At 32.9% G+C, this 24,854-nt stretch overlaps 3 protein-coding genes across 13 annotated transcripts in view; 2 read left to right on the top strand and 1 right to left on the bottom strand.

The window, feature by feature from the left end:
* The first annotated feature begins 356 nt into the window (after positions 1–356).
* LOC117208268 (23 kDa integral membrane protein-like) lies at positions 357–4,105 on the top strand. Of its 2 annotated transcripts, XM_033449306.1 has the most exons (6): positions 357–782; positions 1,987–2,175; positions 2,388–2,552; positions 2,637–2,852; positions 2,923–3,084; positions 3,899–4,105. In XM_033449306.1, exons 1-5 carry the CDS (start codon positions 723–725, stop codon positions 3,067–3,069), a joined length of 777 nt encoding a protein of 258 aa, XP_033305197.1. In that variant the 5' UTR covers positions 357–722; the 3' UTR covers positions 3,070–3,084; positions 3,899–4,105. The 2 variants fall into 2 exon arrangements, with proteins under 2 accessions (XP_033305197.1, XP_033305196.1); XM_033449305.1 differs by lacking the exon at positions 3,899–4,105 and having other exon boundaries at positions 358–782; positions 2,923–3,650.
* LOC117208269 (CD63 antigen-like) lies at positions 3,956–14,636 on the top strand. 2 transcript variants are annotated; one of them, XM_033449307.1, is made up of 5 exons: positions 3,956–4,190; positions 13,345–13,533; positions 13,630–13,806; positions 13,930–14,133; positions 14,337–14,636. In XM_033449307.1, the coding sequence occupies exons 1-5, from the start codon at positions 4,131–4,133 to the stop codon at positions 14,415–14,417; spliced, it is 711 nt and encodes a 236-aa protein (XP_033305198.1). In that variant the 5' UTR covers positions 3,956–4,130; the 3' UTR covers positions 14,418–14,636. The 2 variants fall into 2 exon arrangements, with proteins under 2 accessions (XP_033305198.1, XP_033305200.1); XM_033449309.1 differs by lacking the exon at positions 3,956–4,190 and adding an exon at positions 6,785–7,002.
* Positions 14,637–15,477: 841 nt separating this feature from the next.
* LOC117208264 overlaps positions 15,478–24,854 on the bottom strand; it is a 392,468-nt gene continuing 383,091 nt past the window's right edge. For 6 of the 9 annotated variants that reach the window (XM_033449295.1, XM_033449298.1, XM_033449299.1 and 3 more), the window contains 8 exons: positions 24,034–24,298; positions 23,068–23,521; positions 22,563–22,827; positions 21,794–22,163; positions 21,300–21,589; positions 20,879–21,112; positions 20,508–20,658; positions 15,478–18,502 (listed from right to left, as the gene is read on the bottom strand). In XM_033449295.1, the coding sequence (XP_033305186.1) occupies positions 18,249–18,502; positions 20,508–20,658; positions 20,879–21,112; positions 21,300–21,589; positions 21,794–22,163; positions 22,563–22,827; positions 23,068–23,521; positions 24,034–24,298 (2,283 nt within the window). In that variant the 3' untranslated portion in view covers positions 15,478–18,248. Of the gene's footprint in view, positions 18,579–19,336; positions 19,894–20,507; positions 20,659–20,878; positions 21,113–21,299; positions 21,590–21,793; positions 22,164–22,562; positions 22,828–23,067; positions 23,522–24,033; positions 24,299–24,854 lie in introns of those variants that run through there. The other 3 variants (XR_004487654.1, XM_033449301.1, XM_033449300.1) reach the window with 3 other exon arrangements.

Genomic DNA, 24,854 nt, shown 5'->3' with positions numbered 1-24,854 from the left:
TATTAACAAGTGATAGAATAGACATGATATGTTATGGAATTTCATACACAAATATTCAATACGTTAAGACTCAATGTATTTTTGTATTATATATGTAATACCGTAATACGGAGCTCTAGTACTCCTTTACCATTTCAATGTCATCCCCAACATTACCGATTCTGCACAAAAAGTTTGTTTTTGGAAGTGGATATTTCAAAATATGTTAACGAGAAATTCCATAAAATGCCAGATTTATTTTGAATTTCGTTTCTGGTTCAATATACGTAATTTTTTATGTATTCATTCTAAATTGTAGAGGGCGCAAAAATCATCGATTTTTTGGCGAGGTCGGTATTTTAGCATCAGAATTCTCTATTGCATCTACACTATTTCTTGTCTATGGAAAACACATGATCCTCGATTTTAATCGATGAAAAACAAAAGTGTAGATATATCCTTTGGTATGAATAAAGGAGGAAAAAGAAATATTGCAACATGAAACGTACATTATTTATATGAAGTAATAACATTCGAATTCTATTGATAAGGCTAGTAGCATAATTGGTTACGTTTGTAGCTCAGTGCTATAAGGAATGTCGGTTCAGGTCTGAGGTTTGCGCCTGGTCACCGTGGTGACAGTTCTTCGATACCTGATAGTGACGCTTTCTTCTTTTCCTTGGCTTGTATTAACTACACCTTCCGTTCATGTTGTTTAAGTGATTTCTATTAATAAATTTGTGATGGCACAGACGCTTGTTTGTATACAGTACTTTCTCATCGGTGGTGCTATTATCATTGGTGTAAGTGCAAATTTGCTACCCTTATTTTAAATGGTTTATTTTTACGCCTGATGGACCACGATTTAATGTTATCTCAAAGAAAATTTGTCTTATTTAAGTTCTCAGATAAGTATCAAATGATATTACCTTTTCTCAGTTTCGTTTTTCAACATTCTATTATTAAGTGTTTAGCAGTTGGTGACTAGTTTTAGATTTGTCGTGGAATTGGATATCCGCCAACTTACTATGCATGCTATTCCCCCGTCATTCTTTTGGACACTTTAACCTTTATGTTTCGAAATTCGATTGTAGTCGAATGTTGTTGCTACGTATCGATTTTAATACATATGCAGCAGAAATTTATTCTTCTTTATTGTAAGGATTAAAAAGAGTTGAAAATTGAAGAATTTTATTGTACATTTAGAATTAAAATGTCTTAAAAATAATTCGAGAAATGAATTACTCAGCATAAAGACTGTTTCGACTTCTGAATTATTATGTATTTTTTTTCTCAATTAATTATTTTTATCTATTGATTATTATTATCTATTGATTAATAGATAAGAATAAAATAAGAAAAAAGAATGCTTTCTTTTGTTAAAATTATTGGAGTTTACGTAACTAAATTTTTTATATAGATTCGCATAAGTTTTTGATATCTAGTAGATAAACTTTGTTTGGCTTTCATATCAATATCTCGTATGCACAGTAAAATTATCGCATTATCGATAGCTCAAACCCTTCGTACTGGTACTTCCGTATATGTGAATGCAAATTTGTGCAATAGAACATTATTATATATATTCAAAGAAAATTTTTTATCAAATTTAATTAAAAATATTTGTAACATTGGTTTTAATATTGTGTTGGACTTATAGACAAACAACATAGTGATCTATAGTCAACAACTGAAATTGAAATGTAGATAGAGTGATAATGCTAAAGTATGTCAAGACCGATTTGTTCACGGAAAAGGGAGTGAAATCGATCTTTAATATCGATGTCAAAATCAAAATTCGTAATTTGCGAGAAATGTTATTTCATAAAAACTTAAAATGTCTTATCATCCAATCTCTTTCGAAACCTTTAATCTCACGATTACAAGCAACATCAAGATTAGATATAATTAATCATCGCTTATCACAGATGTTAAAGTATGTTATCACCGTAGAATTCATTGTATTACACCATAAATGATAAAAAATTTTCTGTTTACTGTCCATAGGTGTGCGGTATTATAGAAAGTGTTTGCGCGGGATATTTCATATACCAGTTGTATGAATATTCATCCCTCACGTCTAGCAATGTATGTGGTTCAGCGATAATATTGGTCGTGATGGGTTTGATAACGTGTATGATAGCTTGGTGCGTTTGGCAATTCCTAGATTTCACAAATAGGGGCCAAGTTATAATTGTAAGTGAACCTTAAATTATTATTTATTTCAATTATCAATTAATAACGCTTGTAAATACCTTTTTCTAACAATAACGGATTTTACTTAGAAATATATATGTGTATAAGTATATACATTTATATATTTCTGATCATTATATCGCTTTCTGTTCTTCGATAAGATTTCCTTCCTTATCCATCTTCGATAAAGAAACATATAATTTTTCATTTAGTTTTCTGTACTGCTTATAATTGTTACAATTGTTAACACGAGCGCTGGAATTTGGGCCCTTGTTAGACATGAACAAGTGGATTTGTTACCAACAGCGCATCTCGAACATGTATTTGAGCTTGCTATAACGGACGATAAGTCTCGTTGGGATCGTATGCATTCGAAGGTACATTTAATTACTTCAAGTTAATATATAATTCATATATCACATATCATATTCGAGTTAAATACTTACGTATTCCTTCCTTAGTTACATTGTTGTGGAATAAACGGACCAGCCGATTATCGTAGTCAAAATGCAGTTCCTTGGTCTTGTTGCGATACTTCATCACTTGCAAATCCTAATGATGATAAAGGCGTGTGTACCACCATGTATACACGTGGTTGCCAGCATGTAGTATTAAATCGTACTAAATCGATTCTTCTTCATATTTTTTTGCTTGCACTGTGCTCAGTATTATTACAGGTAATGAGATCTGTTAATCAGTTAACCACTATAGATAGAATCGGAAATGTGATTGTATTGCTATTTTTAGGTCTGCTTCATAACGTGCATGTCATGTTACGTAAAAGCATGCCGAGAAAGGATGGAAAGAAGAAAGAACATGATGGTCATCTCTCAGTCACTCGAGCGAGCGTCTAAAGATTTCGGAACAGGCGATAATCTTCTGAATCATCAATGAAAATATTCAAAAACGGTGCCTGATGCATGATAATTTGAATTTTTATTCTCTTCAGAAGGAATATTTGTATTTTGATATTTACTGTTTATGCCTGTATTCCATTACATAAGCACTTTCATTTTAATCATTGTAGTATTTTATAGAGATTGTGTGCTGTACTTTAGTATCTTTTTTTAGCGTGTTCCTTTACTTTAAAAGTGTCGTTTATATTGAATATGTTAAATACATAATTCTCCAATATTAACATAAGTATCAGTAACAAAAATATCATGTACATTGCATGGTGTTATGAAACTATTCATGCCAAAATATTGTGCCATTTTACAAAATGTACCAAATACGAAGTTCCTTAGCTGAAAGACATTTTACAATTAAACACAAAAAAGTAAGCAAATCATTATTAACAAAGAATCAAGTAATATTACTAAATATTATTAATATATTAATGCGAGAAAATCAATCTCTTATTATAAGATTTATCCTTATACCAAGAATGTCAATGATTTACACTTTGATTAAAAATTTGTATACTTTTAATATGAACAAAATAAACGTTTCTAAATAATTGTAAGTAAATCAAACCCAATCTTGATGTATATATAAAATGAAATAACAAATTTTTAAGTTTCGATAAGTTCCGAGCACGAAAATCTTTGCTATTAGAAGTTTCTTAGGTCGGATGTTGAATTGTTTTTAAGAAGTTTAAAATTGATCGTTAAAAATTTCAGTAAACCCTTCGGTGAATTTCATATTCTACGACTTATATTTTTAATGTTACGTTATCAAAATCAACGGGAAATTCATACAAGAGCTTTTTTAATCTTTCTAGATAAGACAGGTACGGCGCTATTACGCTTCATGACTGAAACTCGTTTCGCTTAGCGTCAGTAGCGTCAGTTGAACGCGAGACGTCAGTGTTGTAAGTGTTGCTGTTCTGGTTCGTGCCGTCCTTTAACCTAACCTGTTGAGCATCTTTCTGCGCGTCTTCCGAATTACTTCTGGTATTTTAACGGATTTATTTTCTCGAAACAGAAGTTGCTGGAAAGAAAAAAGCTACGAAGATGGGCTGTGGAATAGGAATGATAAAATACCTGCTTTTCATATTTAACTTCATCTTTGCGGTTAGTATGTTTAGTATTAATCTAACATATTTCCACGATCTTTCTTATTTGCCCATGGCGTAATATTCAATTTATATCTTATAATTTTCCAATGTGTTCTCGTTTAACGATTTATCATTTAAAATATATTAAAAGATAAATGAAATGAAAAAAGCTTGTCTGCAATAATGATAAAAGCGAATGCTGTGCTTATAAAATGAATGTTTAAACGTGTAATGATGTTACTGTTTTTCTAGCATTATTCGAAGGCACGTTGGTAATTTACTAAAGAGTATACTGTAGCCTGCCGTTTCACTATGCGATATGAATAGATTTTACGCCGTATTTGATTTGTAACCGATCACCATTGCTATTTTTGAATACTGATTATTTTGAATATTGATCTCTTTTAACTTTACTGTCCTTCTATGATTTTTTATTAATCGCATAAAAGGAGCTTAGTAATTGAAAAATTTGAGTAAGTTTTATACGTGAATTTGGTTTTATTCAACAATTTTGATTTTAATACTTTCGTTTAACGTGTTCTTATTCAAGAACTAAAAAATAATGATTTTTCTTTTACCGTTATAATGTTATTAATTATGATTACTCGCGTATCAATAACAATACGTTATGGAAATCTCGCAATAAATTTAACGCTTTCTTCGTCGACATTATCGCGCCAATCAACTGTGAAATTTGGTATTTCCTTAATATTAATCATTATACAGTACTTGAAATAGCAACAAAGATAACAGTGAAGGGTGGGTCACAAATACCGAGTCAGAGAAAGTTTTACACGGTTGTTTAAGCATACGACGATGTAAATGATAAGCCATGAGTCATGAGTCATGAGTCATACGATAAGAAAAATCCGTTGTGGTTGAAAAATACTAAGCCTTTCGGGAACTGTCAACACTAGGCGATGTTTAGCAAAATATACAAAATAAGTTTTTTTCTTTACTCAAATATATTTCAGTGAAAGATATAAATCTAGATAATTTATTCTATATTTCGTATTCTTTTGAATTCAATCTTTTCAAACTACGAATAGCAATAACATCGAATTAAAATTTAGCATAAATTTAAATGCGCATTATAATATCGTTACATGCATGTAAATATGTATAAGTATAAATAACATTGCGCAATTCGATAAAATATTAGCAACAACTGGGGATATTGTAATTAAGCAATTGTCGTCATTCAATTCGATTGTATTTGTTCGAGATTTGTGATATTGAGCTTAGGCTCGAGGCGACAACCAGTCGCCGAACGTAGCCGCGGTCAAGGGATGAACGCTTTGTCTAACAAAGGTATGGGGCAATAGTATAGCTCTCCTTAAAAAGAAATAGTTGTAGCGGCACTCGATAGTAAACATTCCAACGGTTTCTGTCTCGTGGCTCGCCACACGCAGACCTTATTCTTAGGTAAGATAATTACCAGATGTCGACGCATCTCCACAGTATATGTTCAGCTAGCCCGAGGACCCGTTACAAATTTTAAGATTTAGTTAACTAAAGTCCTTCAAACAGACAAACAGTCTTTGTCCCAACTACGGGAAGATAGGGGAAATCTATTTTTTTCACGAACGATGCTTCCCACTAGCAACTTTCCCTCAAGGGTGGCTAGCATCCTTCTCCAACCACCAACATGGAAATTGACCAATTAACAACAACATCAATTTACCTCACTTTCCGAACGAAGACTTTTCTTAACGAATCCGATGACCTCGTGTCCTTAGACACACCCCATTATAGTTTTCCTCTGCAGCATCATCGTGACGGAAAGTTACATAGCGTCTTTACGCTCGGTGAATACTTTACGTTTTAACAAAGAGCTAGTTTAGTAATACTTGTGCCGTAGACGAGTAGATCGAGTCCAACTTAGACTTTGTAAGAAAGTACATTTGTTATCCCGTTGACCGCGGTTGTCAATTCTGCAATATCCACACTTGTACTAATAATCATATTTGTATTAGTAAATATCTTCTCTATTGCATAACAACAATGTCTAATTCAAATGAAGATTCGTTACACGCCCCTAACCCTAATCATAATGTGAACCGGACATATTAAATAATCGATGTAACGATTCAAGTTGTATTAGAACTGTGGTGTACTCTCGATTTTATAAAGTTTGCTTAGATAGAGTAGTTGAATTAGAACATCTATATCTCAACCTCAATAATTTTTTCTATAATGTAATCTCAAGATAAAAATGTAGTCTTTAAATCGATACTGATCAAAAAGTAAAATTCCATAACATTTTTAGTAATCTAAAACATAATTGTTTCTTGGCAAATTATCACGATATATAAACTGCATGATTGTAAACTCATGCTGAACTCTTATCGTTTTTTCCTTATCGAGATTTTACGTTTTTATGTCTTAAGGTTACGTTGCTGATCTCTCGCAAGCACGTTCTTCTCTCTTCGTCTTTTTTAATAATAGTAGTGTTGCATATAGTGTTAAGAAATTGCATTCTCTCACAAATGACGTAAACGCGAATCATTGGTTGCCAGGGAATCCCGAATGATGAGTGTATGTTGCATTGGTGGACGAGAAACAGAGATAGAATGAAGAGACTTTTTCTCACGTATTGCGGTAGATACGCTAACCGTAGGTGTTTTTAATGCTCGTTCCACGTTCGTCTCGTTAGATCAGTGTGCGTATCGCCTCGATCGTCCTTGTGACGTTACGCGCGTTTCTCTTCTGTTTCGATTGTGTCGTTTAATTTTTTGTCATCAAAATCGTGTGGTGAAAAGATCAAGATGAGTTGCATCTCGGATTGTATTAAATATTTGCTTTTTATTTTTAATTTTATATTTTTGGTAAGTAAACTTCGAAGCCAACAAGCTCTACAAGATCACGATTCAAAAACCTTTAAACTGTTTTACCTACCAAATGGCCGGATTATAGATGGCTCTTCTTCTTTCTTAAATTTAGGAAAGGAATAGTTTATAGTGGAAGAGAAAAAGGTACTAAAAAGAGTTTTAAATATTTCTTAGGGAATCTGTCGAGACTAGGTTTAGTCACCAACTGGTTTTCTATTTGTGAAACAGAGCAAGAGAAAAACAGGAAATGGGGTTGGAATTTTAGGGTTGTAGAAATAAGAAAGCACGTTCTGATGTTTAACTGCCACGATAAAACTGGGATATTAGATCACAACGGTTTGCATGTTTTACAATGGAATTGCGTCATTTCTTCAGAGAAACTCCCCTCCAGTCAGAGAAAAACTGGATGTAATTCTGCTCTAAATTGTACGTTTTAGTCAAGGTTCGGTTGAACTGTAGTATCCTTGACATTTTATGGATCGTTAAGAACGCACCTTTATATTCCGTTTCTAAACACTATCATATTATTCAAGTAACTCGAGCATGTATTTTACATATGTTACATATATTTTGCATTAATATTTCATAATATTGGATGAATTCAGAGTTCATACTACTGCACATTCATAGTTAAAAATGCAAATTACATATAATGAGATGTGTTTATGTAAGAACACTTTATGAATAATAGGAATCGTTGCAAAGTGAAATATTCGGTGTATGTCTTATTATAGTTGTTGATATCTCCACGTTAATTAAAGGAATCGTTTCTTGTATTGTGCGTTGTGTCATTAAGAACTCATACATAGGTAGAGTTTTAGAGTACGCTGGTGTGAAATTTAATCGCTATCACGATGTAAATTCAACGTCATGCGGTATTTGCTCGTGATTATGGGCATGTTCTGAGATATCTCACAATTTATATATATGACGCCATTTTCCAGGAAGTCTGAAATCGTGTTAATTAACGTCGACAATAATACTAGTAACATTAGCACTGAAATATGAAAATAAAAATATTATAGCTGAAAATTACGCTTTGTCTATTTAACAATAAATGTCGAAAAATAATTTTAAAAAATATTGAATTTTCTGAATTGTTTGTTTTTACATACATAGCATAGCTTCCTAGTGAGATGCCGTAAAGCTCTTTGATAATCTGTATGTTTTGGTAAAGAAGTTGTGTATAGTGAATAAGTTAGGTGAATCGAAGGCATTTTCTTGATTTTCTTGTATAATTGCCGAATATTTGGAAGAGAATGGTTCAATCAGAAAAATATTTCCACCACATAACCGTATTCATTATTTCAGTCAAATCTTGCTTCTCTTCTAACCATTTTGCATATAATTACACATAGTCTTTTTTTTTTACTCACAGTCTTTTGTATTAGATTTTTTACGTAACATAGTAATTTTCGAGCGTACCACGAGGTACTGTGAGATCAGTAGTTACTGGTTACATCACGTACGAAACGGGATCATGCGATCGGTAGTACATTTTCTTCTTTGTCTTTGTCCATTATGAAAAAGTACAATATTGCAAGCACGTCTAGCGTTGAATAAACGGAGATTAAATTGTCCACTGTGTGATTTCTATATTGTAAATAAAATTTTGGCACAGAAACCTATATAAAATTGGCACGTAAAACTAAATGAAATTCTGAGATTGCCGTAATATAATAGCTTGACGAATGAGATAATATTTAAGTATTGGCATTTTTAAATTTTAATTCATTACGTAAACGAATAAAAAGAATTAATCAGACTGATTGTTTGACTGAAATAACTTGAGCTGGATTCTTTGTATGTTAAACGATCGATGTATACAATTCATCTATTTAGTATATCGCTGATAACTCTTTCTCCCTAACCAGACAATTAATCCAACACGAGTAAAAAAGATTGCCTGACACATTGGTCGGCTATCGAATCTATTGAAGATAAACTTAAATCTCATTCTGTATTCTGTGAAACGATATACATTACACATACTAACGCATGACGTACTCCAAATGTTTGACCAGTTTTCTACGCGATCAATAATTCATACGAAGTAGCAATATAAAAAAGAAAATATTCGCGATAAATTAGTTTATCTACAAAGCAAGGTTGCACTATTTATTTTATGTAGTTATTTAATATATCGTTATCATATAAACCTGCTCTATCGTATTTACATTGTGTATTTAATATCAGCAATTAATCTTACGCAAAATTTCTACCTTAAAATCATGATCTATATTAATCTATAGACATATACAAACAATTAAGTTTATATTAAGATTTATTTGAGGAATCGACTTGTGTAAAAAGGAATCATGGTAACAAGCTAACATATAAAAGCGTACATGAACATAGTTTTCGTAATTTTTTAACGCATTCGTGGAATGCAGTGGATCGACTTTTGTAGCATTTCACAAAGATAAGTATCGCCGCAACAGGGAAGTACACGATTTTACTCTTTCTAAGAATAGAAATAAATATCGGATCAATGGTGAAATAACCGGTTCCGTTTGCTTTTCACAGTCTTTCATAAATTTCGACGACTGTATCGCGTTTCATTATAGTTTTGTTATCACGAACTTGATTATATATGCGTCAGAAACCTTGTCCTGGAAATGTTGACTCATCTGCGTTTCGGTATATTTCGGGTATTTTGCGCGCAGGTACTACAAACGTAGCACGTATGCGAGATTTTTCAAACAGAGAAAAGAAAAAGAAGACGTTGCTCGTTTGGCAACGTTTCTTTTGTGTCGCGACGGAACACTTTTCAAGGCTTCGCTGTTTTTCAAATCGAAAACAGGTTTTATTAGCGTTCTAGAAAACTAGCAAGATAGTTGATTTTTCTGAAATTGAAACCATTTCCATTACGTGACACAGTTGAAAATATATATTTTTTTCTTCTTTTTCGTTTTAACTTTGCATTGCATGTTTAAAAGAACTCTAGATGATAGAACGATGATGCTTTATACCGTCAATTAACAGCAATAACGTGCCAATAAGTATCGTTCTCTGAAACTATCAATACGCCTATAGTAGTTTTAACTGCAAGCATTAAGCTTTACGGCTAAATTGATTTATGTACTCACAAAACGAACTATTACTGGCGTTAGAATATTTTTTCCTATTCGGAAATGTGAAATGTATTAACATATATGAATAATATTTTCTGTCTAAAATATTAATCTTTCCGAATTTCTAAACTGTCTCTTTCAATTATTTGATAATATATTATGATTTATTGTTAACGTTGCTTTTAACGTAAATAACGTAAAATAAGATTATTATCATGGTACTGCAATTAGCTTTTTTAGTTTAGTTTTTTATTAAAATCATTGATTACGATCTCAAGATAAACTCTGTGTTATTGAATATCGATTATATTTCTGTTGATTTCTTGGAAAACTTGGTATTATCTATAAAATTGTCCAGTATTATTTTTCAAATATTTCAAGCTACAAACTACTTTTACACGATTTTCATTTAGAAAGTTCCAGATGGCAGACTTTGGCTCTTCATTCAGAAAGAATCTTTGTTCAGGCGGAGATATAAATGAATACGAGAAACAAACTGCAAGTTAAAAGAACGTACAGTTCAGACAAAGTCAATTCGAAACTTATTTCCATCGACAGAGACGTATGTTGTTTCAGAGGAAGTCAGTACCGAGGTATATGTTGAATAGGATGATGTCATCTAGTTTGAGCGATCAAGTATATAGCTCGCGTGTTCTCTATTCTCTGACTATTCATGTTATCACGTCTAGGAATATTGCGTCCGATTAAACCAGCTTGATATGACTTCAAAAGTTCTTAACTCTTAATCTTTATAGTGAGAGACATCTTAGACGTTACAATTATCATGATAATTTTCTCTCGAATGTCATCTTCGTCATTATAGACTCATATAAAAATTTTTATTTAAGTAAAAATATTAAACAAAAGTACGATTAATTTTATGGATATATAATTAAATAATAACACTTCAATTGGAGTTCAACAATTTACGTATCTTTTTTTCTGATCAAAGGTAGGGTGATAATAATTGGGAATTGAATCGAAAGAAATACGTAAATAGCTTGTAAATATATTGATGTTTCATCATCGAGAGTGATAGAGAGAGGCACAGTATCATAATTTCTGAATAATGCATAGATTAAATAACGCACCGTTACGCTTTTTTTTTATTGGAATTTATTCTCGACAAAATGCATCACGCCACTTAGAATCAGTCTTGAATTCCCATGAGCTCCTCCGTGTCAGACATTCATCATTTAAGAGTCTGTGCATCGATCTTCAAATTGTTCTCGATTCTTTAAAATCTACTGTAAAAACTTGTATAATAAGAATAATAATAATAACTTGAAAATAACTACTCCAAGTAAATCGAAGTGTACAGTCCTCCAACTCGAGGAAGCTATAGCCGAGAAATTGTAAGCAGATTTCAAATGATAAATTCACATCGCGGACTAAAAATTGCGTGACAGACATTCTCACATATTCAACTCTCAGTATCGATCACAATAGTTTCAAACATACGCGAGACACAAAGGAAATATACTACAATATAAAGTGTCAAGGATACAAACGGCGTATTTACGTATTGATATGCAATTGGCTTTACTCAAGCGAAGTACAACCATTGATCTGTTTATTCTCGTGAAATATAATTTAACTTCTAAAACTAGAATCTCACCTAGTTCTAAAAAAGAAAGTTACGCTACATTAGAATCTCTTTCTTTAATTTGATCTGTGAAAATGAATTGTTCTGATAGTGAGCACAATGATGTATGGTTTAGAATCAATAAAACCTAGAAAATTATTAATTATTATTAATTTTGACAAATTCAATATCGTGAATTTTTAATTCTGCTCGATTTTGCGTGATCTCAAGTGATTCCTAACCGATTTTGTGATTAGACGTTGCCGAAGTAGCCCTCGGGATTGCTTTTTTCTCAATTCAATATTTTAAGAAGTTATTTATCTGATCTCGATGCCATGATCAATATTTGTGCACATCCGATCTAAACAAAACTTCGAGCAATCGCAATTTCACTGAAACGTTTATCGGTCTATTTCCTACTTTAATCAAATGATTGTATTCCATAGCAATATCTTATCATTGATTGCTTATTATCCAGGATCGCTTACAGTTTACATTTTACAGTAGCTATTATTATTATATTTTTGATCGGCAGTAAAATTCTACGAAAGATTTGATATTATCTGTAAAATAGAAAAAATTAATAACTCCGTTTTATTAATCGCATTATATTTTTACAATTCCTAAAACGTTAATTTTAGATAACTTTCCTATGATAACATGGTTTCATGGAAGAGTATCTATTTTGAAGTTAGTTATCCGATTAAAAAGAGATATTTATATCAATCAAAATTTATATTTCGATATAATCATAACAATGATATGCAGGATCGTATTACTTAGAATTTTATTACTTAGATTGTATTAGTTAGAAAGACTTGCGTATGTTACGTTGTAAATATTTCTTGTCTCTTGTCTAAAAAACGTTTCAAGTATCGAGCAGATAGCATTATCATTGTTCTTGTTTTATCAATGAGACACTTGATATTAACAAGAAAATTCATTTATATAGATACTGTGCTTAGTTGTTAAACATTACAAAAATAAAAATGAAATTTTTAGAATATTGTATTCTTTACATGTATTGTATTCTGTTTATTTTGAATCATCGTGGATTTTGGTAAATTTGTAAGTAATATGGAGTGCAGATAATTTACATTACAGAAAGGCAATGATGACTCAAAATTTTATTGATAAAAAAGTCCGTTGATATTACTATAGGAATTTTTAACATTTCTTTTTTCTTGTCCAACGATATTTATTATCTTCTTTTTTGGTTGCTCATTTCTTTTGTGCAAGTTATACCATTGAACGTGTATTTTATTGAAAAGATCCTGATTTGCTCCAGGTCTATTGTCAGTATGCTTTGTTGAAAGTCTGTTCAACTACCACCTGGCTCGCACCTGGAACATGACCTAAATTCACCTACGGACGGTTGCAATTGTAGTGTACCGTCTACAGAATGTTCAATGCCAACCGGTTAATATTGTGCAATGTGATGTAATAAGTTGCTATCTTAACCTTCAATCGGTATATATATTTAGAAACTCGACGATCCAATCGATTAAAAGTGGCACAAAAATTAATTTAAAATGAAATAATATTAAATATTATTAAATAATCCTCTAATTGATATTTTTTGTAAATTTTATATTTCTTATATTAGACATATATTATATTTTGTATTATATCTACTCAAATTGAATTTTTGTTCATCCTTGACATTTTTACGTGTTGCAGATATGTGGATTGGCTATTTTAACTCTTGGCGTTATTGTACATCTGCGAGTGTCAGAAATAACCGATCACATTGATACCAATCTTTTATTCCCATCGATAACGTTGATCGTTATCGGCAGCATAATCTTCATAATATCATTTTTCGGATGCTGTGGCGCCATCCGGGAGAGTCATTGCATGACAATTACCGTAAATATATTGATCATATTTATCACTTCAAATTCCACCTAACATTTTATTATAAAGATATTACTTAATAAGATACAAATTATTTCCTTCTTTTAGTTCGCATCGTTCCTTTTGTTCATCTTAATCGTGCAAGTGGCAGTTGCTGTTTATGTGTTTGTTGTTGTTAAAAACAGCGATGACAAGATTGATATCTCCGAGAATTACGAGAAGATATTCAAAAATTACGGCACGGACAAAGAAAGCACAAGAGTGATTGATATTGTGCAGAGTAGCGTAAGTAACTTTACGGTTGTTAAATGAAAGAAAGTATTCGTTTCTTGAAAAACATACTTCTTGCCGAAAAACATCCTATCTAAAAACGTTATGATATATCAAATTCGGATTGCTTTTGTACAGTTGCATTGCTGTGGTGTCTATTCTTCGAAAGATTTCATTCTCCACAATCTCCGTATTCCGCCAAGTTGCTGTGGTTTAGCAGAAAATCAAACCTGCTCTTCAAACGATGTGTATGAGGTAGGCTGTGTGCCAGAACTAAGGCAAGCGATCTCGAACGCTGGAACTGTACTTGGCAGCTTAGCTATTGCTATTGCCGGTGTTGAGGTAAGTTTTTTTTATCGCTGTATTCAGTAAATATCGCGTTAGTCGTAAATAAAACTAGTGAGCCGTATTTGTGCCGATTTTCACGATATTTTATAATTCCTTCTGTGTTTTATGTATATATACAACATAAAGTATATAGTGTACTATAAAATATAGTAGGAATATGTAAGATCTGTATATAAATTATGTATATCATGTTTCAGTTGATCGGAATCATATTCGCACTTTGCTTGGCAAATTCTATAAGGAACGCTGAACGCAGGAATCAAAGAAATATATATTAAAAACGAAAAGTAATATAATTGGTAACACTACCATTAATAATTTGATTTTAAGTGACAGAAGAAGTGCAGTTATTCTATGAAAACAAATTTAGATATTTTTTTAAATGGATCAATGAAAACGAAGACGGGAAAAGTGCCTGTTTTTTTAAGTTGAAGCACGATTTTTGTTTAAATTTTGACTTTGTATGTAATATGAAATGTATAAACATGTTATTTAATCCCTTAACTTACAACTACGGGCATAGCCCGTAGTACGATGATCGGCCCAAATATAATATGTAATATAATATATAATAACTTGTCTACGTTTTCGGCCCAAAATTCTCGAACGTAAATCATTAAGGGGTTAATATATTTTTAATTTTGGTACATTTCTGTTAAATTGGATATATTTTTTTATGTACGACAAATAAAATAATTGTAATAATGATAACCTGTCATTAATAATAATAATTGGTGCAAAACGTTTCTAGAGATTCGATACATTTCATGCCACTTCTTGTTGTATAACTTTTGTATACATTCACATATATATATATACATATATATACATATATATATATAAATATATCTATATATGTAATATAATGTCTTTTGCACACAATTAGCAAAAATTGTTATCGATGCACCAGAATATCAGATCATTTTTTATAATATAAAATTAAACATTACGGAATATTCTGGTAAAACACTAAAACAATAAGTTAAGTCACATTGCATTATGTAGTTCTGCGACTATCATAGGAAAATATTTTTATAATAATATTTAAAAAAATACATATGTATTACACAGTGCTTTCAGATGCTTTTATAAAATACTGTTTATATTGTTATTTATACAGCACACATTCACTATATTTTTCAGAGGATGTCGAAATATATATTATTTCTTGTAATAAAATTTATTTGATCCAAATTTTTAAGATTATTAACATATTATTTTGTCTCTCTAAAAGAAATTAATCTTATAATTTACGAAACTTGAGACTATCATACTTTTAATTTATGCATCAGTATCTAACTATTACAGCTATTTACATGCAAATGAAACATTCACATAATTAAATTACTTTTATTATTTATTGAAATATTTGTCTATCTTAATGGACAATATGATCGAGTGGACTGATAATATTTATATGTATATCAATATTATTTTTATAGGAACGGTTTTCTAGATTGAACATCGAATATGCGCCTTTACATTCGTTATATTGTCGTTATTTATTAAGTTCAAGAGAGGATAACTTACATCTGTTGTGCTATAATACATACTATTTACAATGTCCCAATCACGAGTTTATATCCATCGATGGATTTTCTTTCTGTCAATTGGGATAGAGGATCGGTGCTTTAATCATCGCATTTTCGATATAATGCATCTCACACGTACCTTATAACTATCATTAAACGATTACTTTGAGACTGCAGGATATAAGTTGTTTTCGTTTGGAACTTCTTCGTTGTAGTTATTAAATATTAAAATCAGCGATGCGGTAAAGTTTTATGTAATCATTAGATATAAACAATAATAATATACTGGATTTCAATATAATATGTATGTATAGTATTTTTTATCTCTTTTTAACATATGCATAAAGGATGAATTGATTATTCTAGTCTCATACACATTGTATATATGATAATAAGAAATTGTGTGTAAAAAATGGACTAATGGAAAATACAATTCTATATTCGTACAGTCTCCATTTCAATATTGAAAATGTTCACCGTGTTTAATACATATATATATTATATAATTTAATATATATATATATACCTACGTGTAAAATATTTCAATTTCTATCGACTTGATACCTTAAACATTATATGAACTATATTATTTCTAGTAATTTGACCAAACGCAAGTTAACGATTTATCTCGAACGTTATATGTTCTTGAAATAGTATGAATTATCTTGTACAAGTTATGACGAAATTATCTACTTGGTACGGCGTTTTGATCATAGCGTTACTATTTTTCTGTTGCGAGTTTTTTTTACTTACGTTATTTCTATCATCTAGGTATGACTCATTCGCCGAGCGTATTTTAAATATATCCGTTTGAATTTGAACTTCTTCTATTTTATCTTACAGATCATAAGTATTACATTCAATATATTTTCGTTGAGGACGGAACAAAAGGTTATATCCACTCATAGCGTACATATAACACGTGTCTCATATCAACAACAGGATATTAGAGTATGTCCTCAACGTTTATTGATGATCGACGAAGAAGAGTACAAATTCATATTCATACAAAATCGTCGAGTACTCTTAATCTAAATTTTTCTAAGCTCAATTTTGGGAAGATAATACGCGACATCGCATTCTTTAAATTATATGTTTTGGTTTGAAAAATGTAGAAACAGTTGTTCTATCTAAATATTTTAAAGTTACGTTCCGATCATGATTTGTTGTAATCGACTTCTGAACCTTTAAAATTCTTTATGAAACGTATATTAAAAGTGTAAATTAAATTTCATGTGCGTAAGAAGTAGATTTTGTTAAGATCACCTGATATTTTATGATCCTGCCAAGATCATCAATGGAAGTACTATTTGAAATATGTATTCAAGTGTACAGTAACCTATAATCATAGTTCCAGTCTATGATATTTTTCTCATGATAGTTCACATATACTGTACATATTACACTAATAGTATTTTTTTGTATATATGTATAGACCACCTCTTAGATAATGTTATCCATACTTTAATGTTTATGTGTATATAATAATTAAGGAGTCTACTTCCATCTTGTGAGCAAGAGCATACTTCAAGTATGATAAATTGTTCTAGGACTTTTTATGTATATAAAGAAAAGGTAAAAGGAAATTCATCTAACGTTTTGTTCAAAGGAAGTTTTCAAACAAAAAATGAGCATTAATTCTAGAAATTATGTACCTAAGTTTTCACCATAAAGTCAAACAATATTTTTTATATTGTGATTATCTCAATAATAATTTATATTTATATCTAAAAATTTATAAAAGCCGTAATACACCATGGTATTCAAGATGCAAGTAGATCATGAATAATTATTCTTATTTATAAGAAAATCAATATCCTATTTACAGATTTGAATATTTACGAATGTGATAACAAGTAGCAAGTCATTAGACACCAAAGAAAGATGTACATCTTGAGAATCTCTATGATAAATAGGCAAACAATATAACAGTACCTACGTTTAGTGGCTTTTATTTCGTTAATTTATTTAATAATTAATTTTGTGCAGAAATATTCATGTTTATTCAAAAAGGAGGTACGATTTAAAGTAATAAGAGAGTATAAGAAAAAATTCTTTTTATACTATCGAATTTTCTCTATATTTTATACGTTATACTACGAAAAAAGAATACACATCGTTGAAAATTTGTGTCGAAGATTTTTGGGGTAATTTAACAAAAATAAATAGATATCGTCGCAATAACACTATACTGACCCTTAGCAAAACACCCGTAGAATATATTCGTACAAGAAGAGCAACTTGTACGTTTCCATCGAAATTATATGCAAATTACTCGCTGTAAGTGTACGTGTAATGTAAGTGTACGCGCGACTTAACAAGAGTAATAAAACAAAATCAATGTACCCTTCAAAATGTTATAATACATTTTGTCTCCGTAGATTTCAGTTTCATGTACTTCTGTACTTTTGATACAGCATTGAAGCTTAACACCGGCGCAGCGTAAGTTCACCATTAGTGTAACAAAGCATGCGCGTCGACCTACAATTAAAACAGGATATTTTTCCTACCCTTACAAGAGTGCTCCCATCGTGTCAACGTGCAATTTTACGATAGACTTCTATGTCGAAGCTGATTCTAGAGAGGAGAAAGCTTCATGATGTCGCTACGAAGCTCTGTAGGTGGTGTGTCATCCAAATCGATGAGACTAGCGTTCGAGCCTGTCGAGGAAGGTGCCACGATCTCGTCGAGGAAGTCAAACGAGGCCACAGCTTCGCGCTCCTTGTCTCCGTATCGCACGAAGAAATCGTCACCTCGTCCGATGATCGATGGCCTCGATGAACCCCAGGTTGACGGCAATCGCAGCACACGGTGTGCCTGGGCCGCCGATGCTGAGAAACCAAGCGCAGCGGGTCAACATGCCTCAGACCTCACTTGATCTCTTTTCTCTTTCTTCCTATACCGGCTCTAGCAGACACAGAGTAGCTCGGCTTAGCACTCTTACACGTATCACGTTCCTCTCTCTTTCTCTCCCTCACTCTCCTTTATCATAACGTATCTGTCCATTTTTTCTCTGTCTTCCATTGCCACGTGATCGTTTGTTGATCTCTCTCATGAATGGGTACTTTCGTATGGAGAGTTTTAAATATTGGCAAGTGCTCGATTTTCCATGTACGATTTCGTGACAGCCAAACAGCACAGTTGCAGATATGTTTTGTAAAATTTATTTACGTAGAGGTAACTTTGGAAGTATTGCTATGTAACGTTGATATGTTTAGAAAGAAACTGATTCTTTTTCGGTTATTTACCTGCAAATACATGTTGTTTGTCTGCCACGAATAACTTGACGTGATTGAAACAAATGAAAATGAGATATTTATATACGAAAATTATTATGCTAAAGGTTAATGTACTAGGTATGTAAGGTTTGTGTCTTACTTCCGTGCTTTTTCTTATAAGATGACGAATAATAGGAAAATGATCGAAATAGAAATAGTGGAAAAGTCGAACACCTGCCAATGACGGAAATCAACCAGTAGTAGTACTTTTCAGAATGAGAGAGAAAGTAACTGTTTTATATAATCCTTGACGCAATTCCAGACGCAGTTAGATTAGATACAATGACAATATATAATAAATAATAGAACAATAGAGAAGTATTTACATAACATGTAATTTTTAAATACGAAAACAATTTTCAAATATCTGTTCTATTTTATTAACTAACCAAACTTACTACGTATCTGCGTACAAATTTCACGTATATTCTAGTTACAAAATCATCCTAAATAATAACGAACGTTATTTTGTACGTGTAAAAAAAAAATAAATAAATAAATAACAATATTATTAACACATTACGGACAAATTTTCAGGAAAAACTATAGACATTACCTTTATTAAATGTTTAAAAATAATAAAACAAAAAATATATGTAATATAAAAAATTGTCAAACGCATCGTTCGTAATGTGTTAACCGACGTCAGATCGGAATTTATTAGATATGTATATATCGGATTTTCATTCGTTTAATAGCAAAGGTGGAATTGCGTAAAGGTGACTCGTAACGAATTCGTTCTAACGTCTTCTGGTTAATAATCGGTTAGTAAGCCAATAGAAAATCCGTTGTAGCCGTACAGTTCACGTTGGATCAGGCCAAAATAGGTCCCGGTGAAACGATTCCTCCCAACTGGCATGTCGGTTACAGAAACTGATCGTCACTAAGCCGAACTACGTAGCTTTTCTTGTGACAATCAAAGCACACCGCGTAGGAGCTACCATCTGAACAGAAAACGTGGAAAAGGCTATGTACAGCGAGGGCTACCAGCGTTCGTGTTCATGTTCCGTTTTCTTTTGTAACTGTACAGTGACGGGGTGTTAATCGGCCAAAGCCACTTAACAGCGTGACGTGTTAATGCGTGTTGGTGTTCAATCCACGCTAATATACATACTTATTACTGTGAAAGTTTAAAACGGCACTGAGCAATTATTTTTATTTAACTTTTCCATTTACTTTAAATACATTCAAATATTTCTTAAATGAACACATTCTACGTCAAATAAATATTTCACATATTGGAGTATAGTAGCGTGATTTTTGATACTGTTGTTAGTAATGTTATTTCGAATATGATAAGCGGAAGCGATTCTTTGTTTCACAATGCATTCTTGGAAGAAGAAACATGTATATATTGAACGAGAGGCAGAAAGATGTCGAAATTGAAAGTATGGTCGAGATTCGCAAGCTTTGAAATCTTATATTTTAATAACCTTTGTGTCTGTTGAATTATATCGTGTCCAGCGAAAGATACACTTTATAGATAGGAGAAAGTATCTCAGAGTGATGTGCAAGATTGGACAAGAAGATGTACTACTAAGGAATTGTTAATAAATACCTTTCTTTTGTCGTCGGTATCGGTGTAGTCTATGCAAGTGACGGTAATCAGGTGGTTCATCCCCCGAGTCACTTCCGGCTGATCCGCTGCTCGATGTCGCCGAAGAACTTTCACTGCTTTCTAGCATCACGTCTAATAAATTGGCTCTTGCCTGGAGAAATATGAATTTTATGTGAAAAAAATGATAATTAGGTAATTATTATTTTATAAATTTAAATTCGCAATTTTCTAATTGACCAGTTAACTGCGGAATTTAGTTTTAGGAATCTCTCATGGGCTTAGGTCATGGAGTGCATCAATAAATATAAGAGACGACGAGTCGCAGTTAACTGGTTAAAATAACTATTGAATTTTTTACGACTAGTACTCACTTTTGGGTCGGTAAAGTCAATATCTCGTTCAACGTGAACCCATCCAGTCGGACAGCAGCAAGCGAGATCCAATTTTTCAAGCGGCACCTGGGTTTCTTGGGTAACGGTGTTCTCTTCACCTTTTCTGATCATTCGATTCAGTTCATCTATCACATCTTTCGACGTGGCACGTTCGTGAAAGCTCAACGATCTGTCCCTGCCTTCAACTAATAACGGTGCTCTTGCTGGACTTACCTAATGAAAACGTAATGTCAAAATACTGTCCGAGCAATAAGGATTGAACTAAATTTTCCATATTATACATAAAACATTTAACCATGAAGCTTTGGAGAAAACACATAAATGAAATTTAAAACAAAGATGTAACTTTTTAAATTTTAAATTATGATTTTTCGTCCCAAATGTTTACTATAGAACTTACAACTGTGCTTGGTGTAGAGGAAGTAGCAGCTTCCTCGTCTTCTTCGGGAACGGCACCTAATTCAGACGGCGCGACCGTAGTATAAGAAACACCACCATTGCAAGCTACCGCACTGATTATTCTCTCCTCCGGCGCTAAAGAGGGTACGGGTATCTGATCGAGCAAATCGTCGTTACTGCTCGTTTCAGCAATGTTCTCGATGTTGCTGCTATCTTGATCGACAGATGTTTCTATTTCGGCGCACATCGCCTCGGTTCCAGACTCATCCTTGTGTTCGGTTTCCTCTAGAACTTTTTACATAATGTTCGATTTTAATCCGTGTTCCAAGATATTTCGTTATTAGTTTTCTTAAGTATTCTTTTCTTCCAACATTTTTGTTGCTTAGAATTGTACCATTAATTTTGTGTTGTGACACGTGAACTTAGGAATAAATTTTGAAATAATAAAATACAGCAAACATAACGATAAGACATATAGACATGAAAAGAATATACCTTCCGTTGCAAGAGTTGCACTATTATGTTCTAGTAGATTATTTGGCAATTCAGCCAAATACATTTGTTGTTCAGCGATAAAGGACAACACGCTCTGCAATGCTTGTTCCCTGTCCGGTGGAGGTCTTCCGCTTCTCGACGATGTGCTTGCCAAGCTTTTCGTACTCTCGAACTTTACCAGTCTATAAAAGTCTCTGGTGAAATCCGTGCCAATGGATGGAGAGTCTGGATCATCGCTGCAGCCGGATAACGCCGCAGAGGATCGTTTGCTGGAATTTTCAAATGCTCCTTCTTCGCTGCTCCAGGAAGCACCAGGACTCGTAGCGTATGGCCACGACCCAGTCGCTCTGGCATCCATAAGAAGAGCAACCTAGGTAACGAACAAGAGATTCCCAAATAAAAATTGTATACAATTGCATTGTTTAACGAATAGCCCAATCTAAGACTAAGTAGAACTCTGTTTATATGAACTCCAGTTATTTGAACCAAGTTGTATTCAATACCCGGTTAAATTAACTCTTTTTAGTTAAATCCATTTATTTAATCCACTTAAATTCACTTAAATCCACCGAATGTAAACTCTTACCATTGAATGAAAGATCATAAAGCGGAGAAGCAGTAGACTTTTATTGTATGAAATCTAATTACATACATTACCTTTCTATTGGAAAGTTTGTATAAATGGAGTTCTATCAAAAATTTATCAATTGTTAAAACCATATCTAATTTGAAGAAGATATAAAGAAACAATATTGTTTTCTATTCTTACCAGTTCGCCTCCTGTTCTATCAGCAAGGTAACTGGCACCATTCCACAAACATTCATTCGCGTCTTCTTCCAATTCCAAAGGATTATGTTCCTTGATTGCTGGAAGAGCTGGGGTGGTAGTGGTGGAAGGTTCCTTCCATACCGTAGATTCATTTTGAACAAGGTCCTCGGTGGACAACGAGAAACTCCAATCTTCCAGTTCTGCTCTGTCGTATTCCAACTCGAGGTGATCTCGATGTTGTTGAGCACTTCTGCTGTCGTCCAACCTTTGGGTTGCAAAAATTTCAATTTGTTTTCCTTTTCAACCCATACCATTGTGTTTTACATATATTCAATTTTAAATCGAATTTAAACTGTCAAACCAATTTGATCGTCACGATCAATTTCCAATAAAAGTAAATTAATAAAAGTAAACAAAAAAATCATATTACTTTTTTTTGATAATTTGTAATTAATGATTACGGAAAGAAAAGGACAGGGAAGTAATTAGGAAGTTATGAACGAACCTGAGCCATTGTTGCACATACTCGGCATCCCAGCCTTCTTCTTCGACTAGAAGAAGAGAAGAGGATCCCATGGGGCTTGGTAGCTTGTACGGTGTGAAATTGGTTGTAGTAGTCAGCTTGAGGCATAGGTGACTGTCAGAGAAGCTGCGCATCACGTGCTGATACGGCAGCAAGTCTTTGGTTGGGGGATAACTGTGACGTGGATTTATTCCTACGGTGAGATTCAACGGCAAAAACAGCACGTCCGGGTCGCCAGCGTCGAGGGCGACCAGCCGTGCATCCGGTGAAACGTCTGCCTCGGTCTCGTCTGTCGCCTCCTTTAGATCTTCTAACCCTCGGGATGGTTCCTGTCGAGCACCCTCACCCTGTACGTCGCTGGACATCGTTGAATAACCCTCGTCTCTATTCCCACTTTCTGGACTCTCGCTACCTTCCTCTTCTGACGGTTTTTGTGCTGAATTATCGCGGTGAGCATTACTTTAATCTTATTATCTTAGCATTTGTGTTAATTGTTAATACTATAATGGTATTGCAGATATAACGAGTAACACGGGTAATTGTCGTACGACTATTGTGAATACTTCAACTGTACATTTGATTTATAAGCATAACGCTTATTTTAATTCTGGCTCTTTCAAGTCATATCGTATCCTTAATTCTTTTACGAGCGAAATGTTTCTTGGACTGTGTAAACAAATTTTTCCTTCTTAATTATTATATATATTTGTGAATTTTTTATAAGTGAGATGCAATGTACTAAAATTAGAATCAGTTTCATTGAAAGTAAAATATATTTACCGTTTAATTAATTACTAAAATTTGAAACTACAATCGAACGCGTAAGGATTAAAGATTTCACACGCACAACGTACAATCACACGTGGAATTATCTAGTCAAGCTATATATATTTTTAAAACGATTACTCGTTCATAAAAGATATTTCTATTTGGTATTGATAAACGTACCCAAAGGTCTGTTTCTTCGACATTTCGTAGCAGCCATGACTGGTATCTGTAAATTGAGCGAGCGTGGCCTTGATAAGGGAACCCAAGCTGGGTCCAGACCAAGAGCAGCGACTAGTGCCGCCGGTCCAGCTTCGAGGATCCCTTGAATCAATTCTGTCGGACTTCCAGGATTTGCGGCCTGGGCCAATAATCCTGAAAGTGCTCGATTTTGAGCCTCCAGCTCCCGTATACGCCTCTGCAATGCACCGATTTCTTCCCTCAGACCCTATACAGCATAAAGAAACAATAAGTACGTCGTTTTTTCAAACATGACCTTAAAAATGACAATAGAAAGCGCGTTAGCGGACAAACAATGAGGATTTCAAAGTAAAATGTTGAAAATGTGATTGGATAAACAAGCGTTTGCTACACGAAAACTAGCATTAAATAAAATAAAATATTCTTCTGTTCGCTGTTTTTCCTTCTACGTGCTAAAAGGTTCGAGCAACGTCAAGTTATTCGAACGCAGAAGTTTATCCCCTGGAAAATATTGATACATATATTCGTGTTATTTAATCGAGCTAATTTAGTATGCGTGAACACACATTTGCAGCTTTGCAATCTCGCAGCTCAGCAGATGGATTAGACGGGATCGACATTAAGGGTGAAATCTGGTTAATCCTTGGTAGATTTCTTTTAAACGGGTAGTACACGTAAAAGAGGAGAAGAAATTAAACACAAATATTATCCCTTAAAGGCCAACGTCTTATACTAGTCAACGAAATCGACTCAGAAGTATGAATATATCTCAAATGCAACATAATTTACTTCGAGATCACAAA

Source organism: Bombus bifarius, unplaced genomic scaffold (genome assembly GCF_011952205.1).
Source record: "Bombus bifarius isolate JDL3187 unplaced genomic scaffold, Bbif_JDL3187 scf7180000008058, whole genome shotgun sequence".
NCBI lineage: Eukaryota > Metazoa > Arthropoda > Insecta > Hymenoptera > Apidae > Bombus > Bombus bifarius.
Note: the sequence above shows the minus strand (reverse complement) of the source record. Positions and strands in the feature narration are given on the sequence as shown.